This window comes from Hyperolius riggenbachi, chromosome 4 (assembly GCF_040937935.1).
Source record: "Hyperolius riggenbachi isolate aHypRig1 chromosome 4, aHypRig1.pri, whole genome shotgun sequence".
NCBI classification, from domain to species: Eukaryota; Metazoa; Chordata; class Amphibia; order Anura; family Hyperoliidae; genus Hyperolius; species Hyperolius riggenbachi.
Window position 1 is genome coordinate 463,803,065 of NC_090649.1, and position 18,580 is coordinate 463,821,644.

At 44.2% G+C, this 18,580-nt stretch overlaps 1 protein-coding gene across 1 annotated transcript in view; it reads right to left on the reverse strand.

Moving 5' to 3' along the window:
• LOC137504860 (calpain-8-like) overlaps positions 1 to 9,794 on the reverse strand; it is a 48,853-nt gene extending 39,059 nt beyond the window's left edge. Inside the window, exons 1-3 of the mRNA XM_068233452.1 lie at positions 9,044 to 9,794; positions 4,312 to 4,381; positions 1,903 to 2,021 (exon numbers count right to left, since the gene is read on the reverse strand). Coding sequence (XP_068089553.1) covers positions 1,903 to 2,021; positions 4,312 to 4,381; positions 9,044 to 9,247 — 393 coding nt within the window. The 5' untranslated portion in view covers positions 9,248 to 9,794. The remainder of the gene's footprint in view (positions 1 to 1,902; positions 2,022 to 4,311; positions 4,382 to 9,043) is intronic.
• Between the last annotated feature and the right edge of the window lie 8,786 nt (positions 9,795 to 18,580).

Consider the following 18,580-nt stretch of genomic DNA (forward strand, 5'->3'; position numbering starts at 1 on the left):
CAGAGATCAGAAGAATGGTCAGGAAAGCAGAAGGTCATAACAGATAATCAACAATGCCTAGGCTTGAGTGTGAGCTCCTAGATTCTCAACACTCCTGGAACTAGACTAGATAATAATAATAATAATACAGATGGTACAGAATTCCTAGACTAAGGTGTGAGTTCCTTGATCATCAACACCTTGGAAACTGGTCTAGATAATAACACAGATAATAACAGAATTCCTAGACTAAGGTGTGAGCTCCATGATCATCAACACCTAGGAAACTGGTCTAATAAACACAGATACTGACAAGGTCTGAGTGCTACCACGTAGTGATCGCAACGCCAGACACCAGAGAAATGACCAGCACCCAGTATATATACACCAGCGCTCTCCAGCGCCTCCCCTAAGTGCTGGACCAATGAAAGCTGCTGAAATTGTGAGCTGACCCCCTTCTGACTGTCATAAAGGCCCTGCCTCTCTGCACGCGCGCGCGTCCTCCTGAACCAGTGTGGACTATCAGTCCCAGCCACACCAGACATGTGTTGTAATGTTTCTGCTGTGTTGGATGCGGAATCCGCCGCACCGCTGTCTGTGCGTGCGGCGTTTTCTCCGCATTGAGCATTACTGATAGGAGTAGGCCTATGCGTGCAACCTGCCGCGTCGGACGCGGAATCCGCCGCCCTGTTGTCTGGGCATTCGGCGGTTTCTCTGCGCTCCGACTGCGCGCCAGCTGCCATGTTGAACGCGGAATCAGCCGCCTTACTCTGAGAACTAGCGGCGGCTTTTCCGCGTTTCCTCACAAGGAGGTGCAGAAATTGCGACTTCACTGGGGCACTTTGGGCAGGGGGCCCAACCTCAGCCACATTATTAGCTCTATATTGGTCCTGTGTTGTAATAATCACTTCAATAGATGCTTTGAATAGTGATCATTAACAAATGGTTCCCCATCACCTTCTTGCACCTCTAACACGGTGGTTGACTTTGGCAGGTTTTGAGTGCTGTATCAATTGTTATGTATAGAGTGTTTGGGGGGGGGGCCAATGTAAAACTTGCTCTGGGGCCCATAGCTCCTTAACTACGCCACTGGCAAACACATTTTGAATATGGTTTGGAATGTGTTAAACTCAGGGCCGGATTTTTCATAAGGCACTGTAGGCATGTGCCTACAGACACCTTATGTAGGAGAGGTGCCCCCCTCCTCAGATCACTGACCTCAGGAGCTTACAGTCTAATACCTGCCTTATATCACTAACCTCTTACACCCTAATCCTTGTCTCACGTCACTAAGGATGATATGAGACAGTGATTAGAGTGTAAGATTCTAAGGACAGTTAGTGACATAAGGCAGGGATTAGAGTTCAGAATATTTTAATTGGGGGTGTGGCCTGTGGTGAAAGGCAGAGTTTAAAGAGGAACTCCAGTGAAAATAATTTAATATAAAAAGGTGCTTAATTTTTTACAATAATTATGTATACATGATTTAGTCAGAGTTTGCTCATTGTAAAATCTTTCCTCTCCCAGATTCACATTCTGACATGTATTACATGGTGACATTGTTACTGTGGGCAGATTATGTAGCTGTTCTGGCTTTAACAGACAGCTATAAACAGCCATTTCCTGTGTGTGTCATTGTTACATTGTGGCAGTTTGCCCAGAGTACCGTACGGTACCAGAGCCTCTTGTGGGAGGGGTTTCAGCACAAAATCAGTCATACAGCGCCCCCTGATGGTCTGTTTGTGAAAATCATTATATTTTTCATGTAAAAGTGGGTATCAGCTACTGATTGGGATAAAGTTCAATTCTTGGTCGGAGTTTCTCTTTAAGGTGCCAGAGCACCTGTACTTACAGGCCTCTGAGTTGTAAATCCAGACCTGGTTAAACTTATAATAAAAACCATGAAAAACACAATGTTATTACCCGGAAGTGGAAGATTCCAGCATAATCCTTCTGGAAACTCTGATTCTGCGGAACCACGTAGGCCAGCAAATCCTCCTCCAGCGTCAAAGAGGAGATGGCAACCAGAAGCCAGCAGTCACCTGTGTGACGGAAAAGGGGGTTTAAATACATCCTTATATTTTTTCAAACCTTTTTTTTTTTTTTTTTTTTACAAAAGTAATTTTTTTTTTTTTAAACTTCAATTCCAATTGCGGCTAAAGCTACAGTTTAGAGGGTCAAGGAAGAATTACATAACTTTAGATGTTTTTTTCCCCTGCAATGACAGGTTTTGCTACATGTAACGTTTTGATGCTACGTCAGCGTGTTTACTGCATGCGCAGCAGAATCCTTTTTTCTCCTGCTGTCCTACGTAACTGTGCTGCGCGCCAACATGCACATGTGCAGTGCATTCTCAGATACAGTTTAAATTCTATAAATTGTAGGCCTCTAAGAGTAGGTTCATACGTATCCATGGCTGCCTTTTGGGGCCCAGACCAAAACCAGAGCCACGGATACTAAAAATAGCAGCAGTCTTCACTCACTTTCAAAATGGATCCGTGTGCGTTCCGGGGGATCTGTTTTTAAAAACTGAACGGACGGTCCAGATTTGCAGGTTTTTCACGCACCCCGGATATACGGAGGGGTAGTGAAAACCTATGCAAAAAACGGACCTCCCTCTACACAGGCATCTTTGGACACAGAAACGGATCACTTTTTTGTGTCCCAGCCCTGTCAGTGGGTGGGGAGGGGGCCCGCATGCTGGAGGGGGTAGCAGGCAGGAAGGGGGGCAGCAGGCACATTGGCGGGGAGGGCGGTGCCCCCCCCTTCCTCACCTGGGTCCCTCCTTTCCCGCTCCCCCTCCAGCTAGTTTGATTTAAATATAATGCTAAAATCAATGCATAAGCAAGTGGCGAGCTTACTCACTTCCTTGCAGGGGCGTAGCAATAGGGGTTGCAGAGGTTGCGACCGCATCGGGGCCCTTGGGCCAGAGGGGCCCCGAAGGGCCCTCCCTCAACTGCAGTATTAGCTCTCTATTGGTCCTGTGCTCATCATAATCACTTCTATAGATACTTTGAATATTGGTAATCATTAACAAACTGTTCCCCATCCCCTTCTTTTACCTCTGGCACTGTAGTTGCCATTGGCAGATTTTGGTGCCCCGTATCAATTGTTATGTATAAAGTGCTTGGGGGGCCCCATGTAAAACTTGCATCAGGGCCCACAGCTCCTTAGCTACGCCACTGCTTCCTTGCGTTCCACCGCTCGCTGCATCACTTCCTGCAATGCCTCCCAATGAAGTACAGAGGGCAGCATTGCAGGAAGTGACGGCGAGCGGTGGAACGCAAGTAAGTAAATTCCCCAATCCCCACTCGCCGCTTGCTTATACATTGACTTTAAATTGATTTTTAAAAGAAACTAGCTGGAGGGGAAGTGGGGAAGAGGGAACCCAGGTGGGGGGTCAACCCCCTCCCGGTCGCTGTGCCTGCTGCCCCCCTTCCTGCCTGATACCCCCTCCAGCATGGTGGCCCCCTCCACCTGGTGGCCCCCCAAAGATGCAGACTGCGCACTTCGCATTCAATTCAGATGCAAATCATATGCATAACTACTATTACTTACCATGCAAATAAATGTAGCATTTATTTTGGACGCAGGGCAACCCCCCCTTTTTCATAATTTTGCTAGTATGTAACTGCCAGGTTAGCTGCTCCCAGCCCGTATTCCTGAGTTTCCCGTTTGCATGGCAAGTAATAGTAGTTATGCATATGATTTGCATCTGAATTGAATGCGAAGTGTGCAGATAGCACAGCTTATTAGAGGTGCTGCACATGTGAGCTGTTGGTCATTTCAGATGTAGCCTTTGTGGTATGCGCTGGCCCTCTCCTCGCTGTCCATTAAAATGTAAGTTACACATTTTTGCTTAGCTGCTCCCAAGGTTATACATATGTTGTTTTTAATTTAGGTTAGGCCACTTGTCCGGAGGTCTACCTCACCGTGGTGCAAGTGTCCAGTATATTATACTTTGCATGTAAACTATAGTGGAAGCCAAAGTTTATGTGATTATTAAAAGCGGCCATATCTTGTTTTTGTTTAAAAAGGTTATACCACTCTTGAACAGTTACAGGTGGAGTAGACATCACTTATACCTCCCAATTATTACCAGGACTGGATTTGTACTCTTTTCCGCCCAAAGCCACTGTCGGCAGCCCTCTAGTATAGGCAGCCAGATGACCCTTCCCTTTACCTCCACTGCCTCCAGTATAGGTAGCCAGATAACCCTCCCACTCCCCTTCTCCCTAATATAGCCTGTTGCCCATCCGCCCTTGATCCTGTGGTGCCCTAGGCCATGGCCTATGCGACCATGGCTTAAATCTAGCCCTTGTTATAACTCACTCAGAGTCCCCTGACAGATGTCCCCTCGGGTGGCTCCATCCAAAATGAACTGAGGGTTGGCACAGATTTCCTGCAAGAACATCACAAAACAAGGCATTATTTTATAGCTCAAAATGAAAGAAAGATGGACAGGAAGCTATTTCTGGGTGACTCCAAGAGATGATGATAACCACGGCTGTGCCTCTACTGGCTGGATAGTGTACTGGTTTTAGGCACCGCCTCTAACATAGGAGACCAGGGTTTGAATCTCAGCTTTTCCTATTTAGCAAGGCAGTACCTATTTAGTAAGGAGTCTTTGGGCAAGACTCCCTTGAGCAAGACTCCCTTAGTGACTGCAGCCTTCAAACACTTTGAGTCTGACGGGAGAAAAAGGCTATGCAAATACTGGGATTATTATTATTACTGGGTGGATAGTGGGGGGGCTAAATGGCTTCTTATCACTATCAAGGTCTTCAGTACCAGAGACTAGTGAAAGTTATATATCAGGTATGTAAGTGGCTGACTCAGTCCTGACTCAGACAGGAAGTGACTACAGTGTGACCCTCACTGATAAGAAATTCCAACTATAAAACATTTTCCTAGTAGAAAATGGCTTCTGAGAGCAGGAAAGAGATAAAAAGGGGAATTTCATATCAGTGAGGGAGGGTCACTCTGTAGTCACTTCCTGTCTGAGTCAGGACTTAGTTAGCCACTTACATACCTGATATTTAACTCTTTCAGGCAGAGAAAGAAAAAAAAGAAACACAGCATAGTTATTTGTGTGCTAGGCAGTGTACATCAGGGTTGCTCGTAAACTACACCAGCGCGAATCTACGCGTCGTAGTACGCAACTACGCATCGTAGTTAGTAGACAAAGTGTAAGAACTACACGTACGCATTTCCGCGTAGTCGTAGTCCTGCTATGCGAAGCTTCGCCCGCTACGCGTAGTTGACGTATGTATTGCGAAGTCAACTACGAGTGCGGTAACTGCATCTATATGGATCATTGCGCATGCGCAGAAATATTATTGCCCTTTTATACGCATACAATTCTGCATTGGAAGGTGGAATGTACGCTTATATTAGTTTATATTTGCAAATAGGTTGAAGATTATTGTGGAAATTTTTCCGCATAAGGGCATAAGCGGTCGCATCAACTACGCTTCGCACGACGCGAAGCTTGCGTAATTTAACACGTAGTCTACGAAATGCAAACGTAGTGAAGTTTCTGATTACATAGCCATAGATTGCGAAGCGTAGTTGGGTGACTACGACCATCCCTGCTGTACATACACATGTCTATCTCATCATGTCACATGTCATCTCGGGTATCCTTTAATATAGGAAGTGTGTCTGATGCCAAAATCAGGAAAATTACTGTAAAAGTGGGCATCCTGAATAATTTACTGCATTCTACTACATGTCGCTACAGGGCCTCTTTAAACTGTCATCCAGTCTGACTAGAAGATGAATTCAGCAGTCAGACTTCGGACTATTCCTTCGCACAGTTCAATGGTCTGAATTTATCTCTTGTTCCAACTTGCAAGTTTCACCCCAACCTCAGCAATTCCACTGAGACATCAAATTCTTTGTATTCTCTCCTGAAACATTCATTCCATTACTAACAACTAACAAGTTTCACTGATAAGAAGATTCTTGCATAAAAAGTAAAACCGCCTAAAAACAAGAAGTCTAATATCTGTCTACCAAATCAGCTTACGTTTCAGTGAACAGAAATGTAAAAAAAAAAAAAAAAAGACCAAAACTGTCCCTTTTAAATTTGTCTTTGTTCCACAACTGTCCCTATGTGTTATGCTGGGAATACACGGCTCGATTCTGAGCTGATAAGATGGCTCGATAGATAATTTCCGACATGTCTGATCACCGTTCAATCGTTTTGCCGCTTGATTGCTCATTGAAGTGAATTGAAAAAAGATAAGAAAACGAGCAGAAGATGAAAGAATCGTGCGACTAAACGATCGGGCACAGAATCGAGCGTCTGAATTGACCCGTATATTCCCAGCATGAGATACACAGAGATCAATAAAAAATGTACTGTCTGACTACAGCCTGGCCTTACATTTTACCACAGCAGACATAGAGATAGAATGAGCCAATACCTTCCTATGAACCTGTTCACATTTGTCTGTTGCAGTGTGTTGTGCAAGAAATCCGAGGCTTTGTTTACATCTAAAATCGAAATCGCTGATGGCCACATTTTGCGTTTTTCATCACTATTATTTTTTTTTCTTTGCACCTCCCGGCGCTCCACTGTGCGCTATGATTTTGTACAAAGTGCTTTGTAAGCGTTTTTTGCAGAGCAAATCCGTTTTTTCATTTTCTGAAATCATTCAGGAAGTTAACTCTTTCACCCGGAAATGAATAAATACAATGTATTTATTCATAACAGCGTGAACGCAATTGCCGGATAAATCGCCGGAAAAAGCGATTTGTTCATGTCTTGCGCATTTCCTATACCTTTCATTGTAGCAAAATTGCCCCGAAAATGGTACATGCAGCGCTTTGCTGAATGGAAAGCGGATGCAACACGCTGATATGAACTATCCCATAAGGATTTATTGCACAAGTGATTTCAGGGTGTTTTAAAAACGGTATCCAGCCGAATACCTCAAATACCAAATGCAAATTCGAGTTCACTTGAATTGTGCATTTGGATTTATCCAGCTATCCGGATTCCGTATCCGTGTTCGGATGCCAGAAAAACGTTCCGCTATCCAGGTAATTTGAGTATCCGGAATCCAGGTGAGCATCCCTGGTCAGTCGTACAACCAAATGACTAGATATATAGCCACTTTTAGTTGTGGAGCAGATATGCTGACATCAAACCAAGAAATGTTGATTCATGTGATATCTTAAAAGGAAACACGAGGTGAAAAGAAACTGATGAGATAAACAATTGTATCTATCCTCCTCCTCCTAAAAATGACTTTTTAAAATATCCCATAGTTTTATTTTATTTTTAAATCTACTTTTTAAGTTTTTACTGTTTCATTGTCTCTGCTCAATGACACATGCATAGAATTATGCCAGAACTAACATCTATAAACTATTAACCTATTTTATCTCTTTCCTGCTGGAGCCATTTTCTGCCAGGAAAGTGTTTTATGGTTGTACTTCCTATCAATGAGGGTTACGCAGTAGTGTGACCTGGACCCTGAAGAGGGCTATCACTTGCATACCAACCTGATTGTTAACTCTTTCAGACAGAGAAAGAAAAGAAGGAACACAGAATAGTTATCTGTGTGCTTGGGAACGTGTATACACATCTATCTCATCATGTCTCATTTCTCGTGTATCCTTTCATGACTAATGGTTTATTGTAAACTTTCAAAGCATGAAGTTTCTTCTTCAGGCATATACCATGCTGATCCAGTTCTGTATAATGCCTGAAAAAGAAACGTAACGTTTCAAAAGCTTGCAAGAAACCATGTATAGTTAGCAGGGGCGTAACTAGAAATCCCCGGGCCCCCCTGCAAAAAAAATCCACCACCCCCCCCGGTCCCGCTCAGGGACTTTTTGGGGAGCAGGAGGGGTCGCAACATAGGAGGAAAACGTAGCCGCGGATCGGTGGGGAGGGGGGACATTCTCCCCCCTCCCTCACCTCGGGCTCTCCTCTCAGCGCTCCCCTCCTGCAATTATTAGGGGCAGTGGGCAGGCGGCGGCAGACTGGACACATACCTCCTTAGCGAAGGGAGGTCTCCCATCAGTAAGTGCTTTATGCTACTTCCTGTGTAAACAGGATGTAACATGAAGCTCTTAGAGATCGGAGACCTCTGACGCTAAGGAGGTATGTGTCCAGTCTGCCGCCGCCTGCCCACTGCCCCTATTCATTCCAAGAGGGGGCACGCTGAGAGGAGAGCCCAAGATGAGGGAGGGGGGGAATGTCCCCCCTCTCCACCGATCTGCGGCTACGCTCTCCTCTTATGTTGCAACCCTTCCTGCCCCCCAAAAGGTCCCTGAGCAGGCCCTAGGGGGGCCCCGGGCCCCCCCGCGGGGGCAGGGGTTGCACCCCCTATTGTTACGCCGGTGATAGTTAGTCATTAAAGATATTACCGGAGTCAATGTTAATTTGATGTCGGCATCAGTGGTAAGCCGAAATTTCGCATCGAAATTTGCAATTACTCATCGGAATTGTTTTGTGAAATTTTAGAGAAAATGGTAATTCATTTCATATGTAAAAGTAATAATTTTATAATGTTGCGTAATTTTCATGTTATTATGTGCAATTTTCTGCCGACTTTGGCAGTTAAAGCATAGCCCCCATACATGCTCTGCTACCAAAATTCCTACATATGTTATAGAGAATAGTGGGTAGAAGTCAAAAAAGTCAAATTTTTCAAAAAGGCCTTGCAGTTTTTGAGAAATCAATTTTAAAAATGCAAAGAATAATGGTTTTAAAATGTTATATTTCTGAGTTTAAAAGCCTTTTTTTCTTTGCTGTTTTAAAATCGATTTTCTTAAAAACTACAAGGTCTATTTACTGCCAAAGCCGACATGAATTTACACGAAAGTTTAAGCGAAATTACCAATGACTATATAAAATCAATTAAATTTACAAATCGTAATTATTTTTTGGTGTGATTGCGAAAATGTACGCTAAGTTTTGCGTAATCGTAATTAGCTGATTGTGATTATCACTAGCATACAGTTTGGTAGATAGATGCATAATAATAATAATAAGAAAAAGAAGCTTGTAAATTAACAAATAAAAATATAAGCATGCTCTTATTACTGTTGGCCTCTTCCACAGGATGCCTTTCGTTCTCATAGAGTTTGGTCCAAGGTCCCTGTAGCCCAGAGCAGAAGCGTCAGCTGGGAACCGGTCATCTTTGAAGAGAGTGTTGGATGCCAGGCACTGAGCCCGCAGCTCCTCATAGTTCTGGTCCAGGAATATCACCGGGTTCTTGTGGGTGCCCAAACCTTCAGCTGAAGCCATGTCCTTGGCTAGTTTGGCAGCAGTTGCAGATATCACGGCTGTAGCTCAGAGACGTGGAGGTTTTCTGAGTAGACTGACTGCTCTTCACATACAAGAGAGAGGTATAACTAAAAAGCCAGGTGGAACTCGTTGCTGGAGACGTACTGGGTGGAGTTGGAATCTGAGCAATGAATCACATTAATGTAAATATGTGCTCTAGGGAAAGCTACCTATGTCCGGATGGATCTGCAGCGCAGGTGGGAGCGCCATTCAAAGCCAGACAGTAATCACTCCTTAATTTTCTTTCAGAAAACGAAGAAAAGGGTGAAAGCCAGGATAAATGCCTTTAATTGCAAAAGTATAATTTAATTAACATTTTCCGTGTCATTTTTTTTTTTTAATACGTGCGCTGAAGCGGTATTTTCGTTGCCTCCCCCGGAGTAATGCAGAGCGGCAGGGAGCACTTCATATTTACTTGATCCAGAAGCAGGATTCACTTTTCCCCTTGCAGTATCCCCTTGCAGTATCTGCTCCTACTACCACCACCTTCGGGTGCCGATCACATGTCATATCATGTGATCGGTACCCAGAGGAGGATGTTGACATTTCAGCACCACTAGGTGACAGTAGAAGCCCTGCTTGAAAGTTATCTAAAACAAGATAACTCGGACGGCAGTTAAAAGATTACTTAAAGAGAACTCGAGGTGGGTTTGAAGAATATTAACTGCATACAGAGGCTGGATCTGCCTATACAGCCCAGCTAGAGTTGAGCTGAAATTTTCGTAATTTCGCATTACTAAAATTACGCATGTGAAATTTGCGATTACGATGCGAAATTACAGTAGCGTAATTGCCATTAAAATCGTAATTGAAAATACCGTAAGCGTAATTTTCAACGCGTAATTTCGCGTTTCGTTCATGCCGTAATTTCGCATTAAACGCTACCGTAATTTCGCGTTAAACCGTAACGCTCCGTATAATATAAAAAAGCCGCCGACTTTAAGGGTTAATAGCAAAGCCCCCTTAAATGCTAAGAGCCTCAAATTTGGAGAATATATTAAGGAGATCAGGAGGAATAAGAGGAAAAATTTTTTTTTCAAAAAGACCTTATAGTTTTTGAGAAAATCGATGTTAAAGTTTCAAAGGAAAAATGTAAACATTTAAAAACCCGCCGACTTTACCGGTTAATAGCAAAGCCTGCTTAAAGTTTAGGAACACCAAATTCCCAGGTTATATTAAGGGGATCAGTGGGAATAAGAGGAAAAAAATTTTTCAAAAAGACCTTATAGTTTTTGAGAAAATCGATTTTTAAGTTTCAAGGGCGAAAATGTCTTTTAAATGCAGAAAATGTCAGTTTTTTTTTGCACAGGTAACAATAGTGTATTATTTTCATAGATTCCCCCAAGTGGGAAGAGTTTTACTTACTTCGTTCTGAGTGTGGGAAATATTAAAAAAAACGACGTGGGGTCCCCCCTCCCAGACCTCTTTAACCCCTTGTCCCTCATGCAGGCTGGGATAGCCAGAATGCGGAGCACCGGCTGCGTGGGGCTCCGCACCCTGACTATACCAGCCCGCATGGTCCATGGATTGGGGGGTCTCGGAAGGGGAGGGGCAGCCAAGCTTTCCCCTCCCCCTCCGAGCCCTTGTCCAATCCAAGGACAAGGGGCTCTTCTCCTCCTCCGATGGGCGGTGGAGGTGGAGGCCGCGATTTCCTGGGGGGGAGGTTCATGGTGGAATCTGGGAGTCCCCTTTAAAAAGGGGTCCCCCAGATGCCCACCCCCCCTCCCAGGAGAAATGAGTATAGAGGTACTTGTACCCCTTACCCATTTCCTTTAAGAGTTAAAAGTAAATAAACACACAAACACTTAGAAAAAGTATTTTAATTGAACAAAAAACATAACCACGAAAAAAGTCCTTTAATATTCTTAATTAACCATTAATACTTACCTGTCCCTTTAAATAAATGATCCCTCGAAATAGCCTCGGAAATGTTCTATCAGTTACAATGTAACAAAGTTATTACAATGTAACAACTTTGTTACATTGTAACTACGCCGCACCCGACGTCACTCGCCGCCGCCGCATACGCGTCTGCGCTGCACACATTCCCGACAGAGCTCTGAGCTATATAGCTCAGAGCTCTGAGAAGCATCTTTGTATTTTGGCTCCAAGGAGCCCCATTGGTCCTTAGCAGACCAATGGGGTTCCTTCAAATCAAAAGGAACCCCATTGGTCTGCTAAGGACCAATGGGGCTCCTTGGAGCCCAAATACAAAGATGCTTCTCAGAGCTCTGAGCTATATAGCTCAGAGCTCTGTCGGGTCCGTGCAGGACGCTAAGTCCCCGCAGCTCCCGCTGCCCTCACCGCCTCTCCCACATGTCACCCACATGTCACCCACATGTGGGTGACATGTGGGTGACAGATGTGGATGGGGTGGACAGCGGGAGCCAGCGGGGACTTAGCGTCCTGCACGGACCCGACAGAGCTCTGAGCTATATAGCTCAGAGCTCTGAGAAGCATCTTTGTATTTGGGCTCCAAGGAGCCCCATTGGTCCTTAGCAGACCAATGGGGTTCCTTTTGATTTGAAGGAACCCCATTGGTCTGCTAAGGACCAATGGTGCTCCTTGGAGCCAAAATACAAAGATGCTTCTCAGAGCTCTGAGCTATATAGCTCAGAGCTCTGTCGGGAATGTGTGCAGCGCAGACGCGTATGCGGCGGCGGCGAGTGACGTCGGGTGCGTCGTAGTTACAATGTAACAAAGTTGTTACATTGTAATAACTTTGTTACATTGTAACTGATAGAACATTTCCGAGGCTATTTCGAGGGATCATTTATTTAAAGGGAGAGGTAAGTATTAATGGTTAATTAAGAATATTAAAGGACTTTTTTCGTGGTTATGTTTTTTGTTCAATTAAAATACTTTTTCTAAGTGTTTGTGTGTTTATTTACTTTTAACTCTTAAAGGAAATGGGTAAGGGGTACAAGTACCTCTATACTCATTTCTCCTGGGAGGGGGGGTGGGCATCTGGGGGACCCCTTTTTAAAGGGGACTCCCAGATTCCACCATGAACCTCCCCCCCAGGAAATCGTGGCCTCCACCTCCACCGCCCATCAGAGGTGGAGAAGAGCCCCTTGTCCTTGGATTGGACAAGGGCTCGGAGGGGGAGGGGAAAGCTTGGCTGCCCCTCCCCTTCCGAGACCCCCCAATCCATGGACCATGCGGGCTGGTATAGTCAGGGTGCGGAGCCCCACGCGGCCGGTGCTCCGCATTCTGGCTATCCCAGCCTGCATGGGGGACAAGGGGTTAAAGAGGTCTGGGAGGGGGGACCCCACGTCGTTTTTTTTTTAAATATTTCCCACACTCAGAATGAAGTAAGTAAAACTCTTCCCACTTGGGGGAATCTATGAAAATAATACACTATTGTTACCTGTGCAAAAAAAACTGACATTTTCTGCATTTAAAAGACATTTTCGCCCTTGAAACTTAAAAATCGATTTTCTCAAAAACTATAAGGTCTTTTTGAAAAAAAATTTTTTCCTCTTATTCCCACTGATCCCCTTAATATACCCTGGGAATTTGGTGTTCCTAAACTTTAAGCAGGCTTTGCTATTAACCGTTAAAGTCGGTGGGTTTTTAAATGTTTACATTTTTCCTTTGAAACTTTAACATCGATTTTCTCAAAAACGATAAGGTCTTTTTGAAAAAAAAATTTTTTCCTCTTATTCCTCCTGATCTCCTTAATATATTCTCCAAATTTGAGGCTCTTAGCATTTAAGGGGTGCTTTGCTATTAACCCTTAAAGTCGGCGGCTACCTAACATTGATACATGCGTCAACTTTTCCGCTTCGGGAGCATGACATACGCATTAATTTCGTAATACCCGTTGCAATGCGAAAATTACGCGAAAATTACGCTTACGCGAAATTTCGCGAAATCCTTCTTCATTACGATTGTGTACTTACGGCCATAAACGCAATTACACTAATTACGCGAAATTTCGCGAAATCGTAATTACTCCATTACGCTCATCTCTAAGTCCAGCCTCTGTTGCTATCCCAAACCCCCCTAAGGTCCCCCTGCACTCTGCAATACCTCATAAATCACAGCCACGCTGCTGACAAACAGCTTGTCAGAGCTGGCTGTGTTTATCTCTATAGTGTCAGTCTGCTGCTCTCCCCGCCTCCTGCAGAACTCCAGTCTCTGCCTGCATCCCTTCCCTTCCTGCTGATTGGAGGGAAGGGACGGGGGCAGGGACTGGAGCTATTCAGGAGGCGGGGGAGCAGCTGAGACTGACACTACAGATGTAAACACAGCCTCACAGCATGGCTGTGATTTATGAGGGATTGCAGAGTGCAGGGGGACTTTAGTGGAGTTTGGGATAGCAACAGAGGCTGGGCTGTATAGGCAGATCCAGCCTCTGTATGCAGATAACATTGTTTAAACACACCTCGGGTTCTCTTTAATAGCTATAACAGATTAAAAGATTACTTAGCTATAACAAAGTATTAGACTCCACACTTGTTATAGGTGTGAAGATCATGATCAGGGGCATAGCAATAGGGGTTGCAGAGGTTGCGACCGCATCGGGGCCCTTGGGTCAGAGGGGCCCTCCCTCAACCACAGTATTAGCTCTCTTTTGGTCCTGTGCTCATAATAATCACTTCTATAGATACTTTGAATAGTGGTAATCATTAACAAACTACTTCCTGTCCCCTTCTTGCACATCTGACACTATATTTGCCATTGGCAGGTTTTGGTTAGCCATATCAATTGTTATGTATAGAATGCTTGGGGGGCCCCAATGTAAAACTTGCATCGGGGCCCACAGCTCCTAAGTTACACCACTGATTATGATGGCCACACTTGTTTTAAGACTCCTGTGAGATGGGCCGTGAAGGGCATCAAAGGGAGGCAAGGGAAAGGGTGTGACTAACTGGGGGGACATCTAAGTTTTGCTGGGGGGAAGGGGGGGGATGAATTGTAGTTAGGTAAAGCACACAAATCTGGCTGACTCTTGGGTGCATGCAAAAATCACTTGGAATAACACAAATTGCATAAATATATATACAAAATCACACATGCACATAACACATATATTTCTAAAAGGCCATGAAAAAATAGCCCAGAGAAACTCAGAGGCTGTAGTCCTCTAATAATACATTAACCTGCACGTGCAGAGTACAGTACTGCTGTTAGCGTGCATGATTGCAAATTATATGTAGAAAGATGGTATCTTGAGGCTTGAGTAGATGCATATAAAGTGCTAGTCCTGCACCCAATCACAGAACATGGGAAACGGGGCACATTGCAGATATAAATTGAACACTTTAGATATAAATCCAACGGACCTAGTGTTGAGCCGAAATTTTCGAAATTTCGCGTTACTATACAAATTACGCATGCGATATTTGCTATTACGATGCAAAATTATGGTAGCGTAATTGCCATTAAAATCGTAATTGAAAATACCGTAAGCGTAATTTTCAACGCGTAATTTCGCGTTTCGTTCATAATGTAATTTTGCGTTAAAGCATAACATAATTTCGCGTTAAACCATAAAGTAATTTCGCATTTCTTCGTAATTTCGCGAATTTCGTAATTACTTGTTAGCAGGGTTGCTCGTGAATTTTCGTCAAAGGCATTTTCGTCTGCATGGCGAATTTTGATGCAAAATATCACTACATGGCGAATTTTATATGCGAAATAGCATTCCGTAACGCGAAAACGACGCGAAAATTAATGCTTACAGTAATATGAACTATCGCGAAATTACGTTATGTAACTACGCTTACAAACGGTTGCATGCAAGGCAAACGTAATTTCGCGATACCCACTGTAATGCGAAAATTACGCTTACGCGGAATTTCGCGAAATCCTTCTTCATTACGATTATGTACTTACGGCCATAATCGTAATTACACTAATTACGCGAAATTTCGCGAAATCGTAATTAAGTCATTACGCTCATCTCTAAACGGACCTAGTCGCAGTCCAATAAGCCAATAAGGCTGTACACATCAAAAGCTATATAGCCACAGCCAAGTACATATAGATCAGAAGCATCCACTGAATTGCTACAATGTGCCACATTTCCCTGTTCTGTGATTGGGTTCAATCAGGAGGACTAGCACTTTATATGCATGCACCAAAGAGTCAGCCAGATTTTTGTGCTTTACCTATTCAACTTTGCTGACATGGTGCATGCAAGGGTCTATATAAATTAATTCCTTATTCATATATTATATTAGTTATTTATTATTTGTTTGGGTGATTCCCTGCCTTGGCCCCCTATTCTTTTGTGCTGATCTATGAATTGTAGTTACACCACTGGGCCATTTGCAATTTGAGGCAAAAAGAAGATTGTTATATACAAGCATCCATGAGGGACAGGTTAACCACTTCCCTACCCTGGTCATTTTCACAGTTCAGCTCAGCTCTGATTACTTTCGCAATAACTTTATAATTATCACAACTAAATGATGTATGTATTGTTTTATTCAGGACAAATTATTAGGCTTTTTGTGGCTGATATTTGTTTTTATTAATGACCTTATTTTCTATGCATTTTAAAAGGAAAATAAGGGAAAAAAAGTGAAAAAAAATACACCATTTATCCACTTTCATACATTATAGCTTTAATGAAAATAGCTTCCATTGTACATTAAACCCACACATTTTATTTGTCTATCTCTCCTGTTTATTTAACCACTTCAGGACCGCGGTCCTAAACCCCCCCTAGCGACCAGGCCATTTTCTACAAAATAGGCCCGTGCAGCTTTAAGGGCTCACTGCAAATCCGTACAACTCAGCGCACAAGTGATTCCCCTCCCCTTTTCTGCTCACCAACAGATATTTCTGATGGTGGCTGTGATAGCTCCCCCAATGTTTATTTATTTTGTGCCAAATATTTATTTATTTATTTTTACAATAAATTTCTGTATTTTTTAATTATTTTTTTATCCCACCCTCCCTCTCCCTGCCAGTCAATCAGCACGATCAGCTGTCATAGGCTTCAGCGTATGACCAGGGCCGGATTTGTACTCTTTACCACCCAAGGCTGCTGTCACCAGCCGTCTCCCTTCAGTATAGGTAGCCAGATGACCCCTCCCCCTTCCCTCTAGTATAGGTAATCTGATGATCCCCCCTTCCAGTATAGGTAGCCAGATGACTCTTCCCCCTTTCTCTCTAGTAAAAGTAGCCAGATGACTCTTCCCCCTTTCCCTCCAGTATAGGTAGCCAGATGACTCCCTTAATCCCTCCTTTTCCCACTTCTCCCCTTTCAGTTAGATAGCCAGCTTGTCTTTACACCGCAGCAGCCATTAGTGTCACTCATTTCTAAGCTCGTCTCCAGTGCAGAAGCTTCCTTTTCCTCTCCATCTCCAATGCTGCCCATGTCTATAACCACCGGCCACAATGCAAACATGCACAGAGAGCATGGGGCCCAAACCCAAAAACATCCCTTTAGAAAAACAAGGAGGGGAAGGAGAAAGTCTAGGGGCAGAATGTGCAAGATGAGTGTCGTGGAAGGGGCTACCGCCCCGGTAGTACAATCTGAGTGTGTTGGATCTGGCACTCTGCAGGTGATAAACCTATCTGAAGTAGAGCTACCAAAGGCATGTGTTGATGTGCTGTCGAAAGGTCTGAACTTTGTTACCACAAGGAACTTTGATTATACACACTTTGAAATTGATTTATATAAGAATGTGAGGAAGATGAACATTCATCGTATCTATGGCTCTGGAGATGTGGGGCCCGCCCCCCAGCCTGTCAGAAACTTGGGTTTCTTTCCGAACCCAACCCCGAGAGATGTGATGGCCTTGGCTGATCTGCAGTCATTACTGTCGGAGAGTGATGACGTGGACGGGGGAGTGGCGACAGAGCTGGGGGCCCGATCTTATCGGGCCTGCAGGTCTGTCGCCCCCCTCCTGCCCATGTCAGGTTCTGCACTGGACATTTTCCAGAAGCAAGTTTTGAGAGATGCTAAAGCTTTAATATACCCCCATGACAAGAAGAATCTATCTGCTACAGAATGGCGGGCTGTAAAATGGCTGAAGTCCCGCAAAGACTTGACTGTTAAAAAAGCGGACAAAGGGGGGAATATTGTCGTAATGTCTACAGTTAGTTACATCAAAGAGACCATGAGACAGTTTGGGGACACCGATACCTACTTAAAGTTAGAGAGAGGGATCCCACCTATCAGTACCAAAACCAATTTAGGAACCTCTTGAGAAAGGGAGTTAGTGAGGGATTCTTAGATGTAAAACTGGGTGAGGATTTATTCCTACCCTGTCCTAAGAAACCAGTGATCTATTTTTTCCCAAAGTTCACAAGTCCCTGGTGGACTCCCCGGGCAGGTCCATTGTCTCCGGAAGGGGTTCAATCACTGAGCCCCTTTCTAAGTACCTCGACCATGTTCTTAGACCTCTGTTGGCTTTTGTGCCATCATTTTTGAAGGACACCAACCATGTCCTACAAATGGTGCAACAGTTAAAGTGGAGAAAGGGCGACAGCTTCGCCACCATTGATGTGGTGAACCTGTATAACAGGATACCGCAGAAAATGGGGGTTGAGGCTGTCCTCAAACACCTACAAGACTGTGGTTGGAAAACTGACGCAGAAAGACGTTTTTTGGGTGATTGTCTTTCGTTTATTTTAGAACACAATGCCTTCAGATTTGAGGGGAGATGGTACAGAAAAATAGCAGGAACAGCTATGGGCACAGCGGCAGCCCCGACTTTCGCAAATTTATTTTTGGCGAAATGGGAAGCGATGTGGACGATGTGCTTGTCATTTGGGCGTCCACCAGGGACAGGTTTGAACGCTTTATGAAATATTTGGATGACAATGTCATGAATATGCAGTTCACAGGTGAATGGGGAGGTGATCGGGTCGCTTTCCTTGATATCACAGTGGAGGTACAGGGGGATAAAAAAAAAATTAATTGATCTGGTGCACAAGTCCCTGAGGGCTCTTTCACATTACGGCAGACTTTGTGCGTTAACGCAAACGGAAGCCGTTTGCGTTAACCAAGGTAAGATGAAAGTCCATAGACTTTCATTTTACCTTTCACACTCGACGCTGCGTTTCGATGCGTTGCGGTTCCGACGCACCCGGGCGCAGTTTTTCCTCCAACGCACCCGCGAGCCGGCGTTTTCTGTCGGGTTTAATTACCAGCTACCACCGCTGATTGCGTCGCACCGCAGATACCCGACGACACGCCGCAGGCAGACAACGCGTGCAGGAGAACGGCTCCTGTTCGCGTTGTCTGATGTGAAAGAGCCCTGAAGGACTTAGTTCACCTCAAGAAACCCGAGGGAAGGCAGGTTGAAAAATACAAAACATTAAATTTAG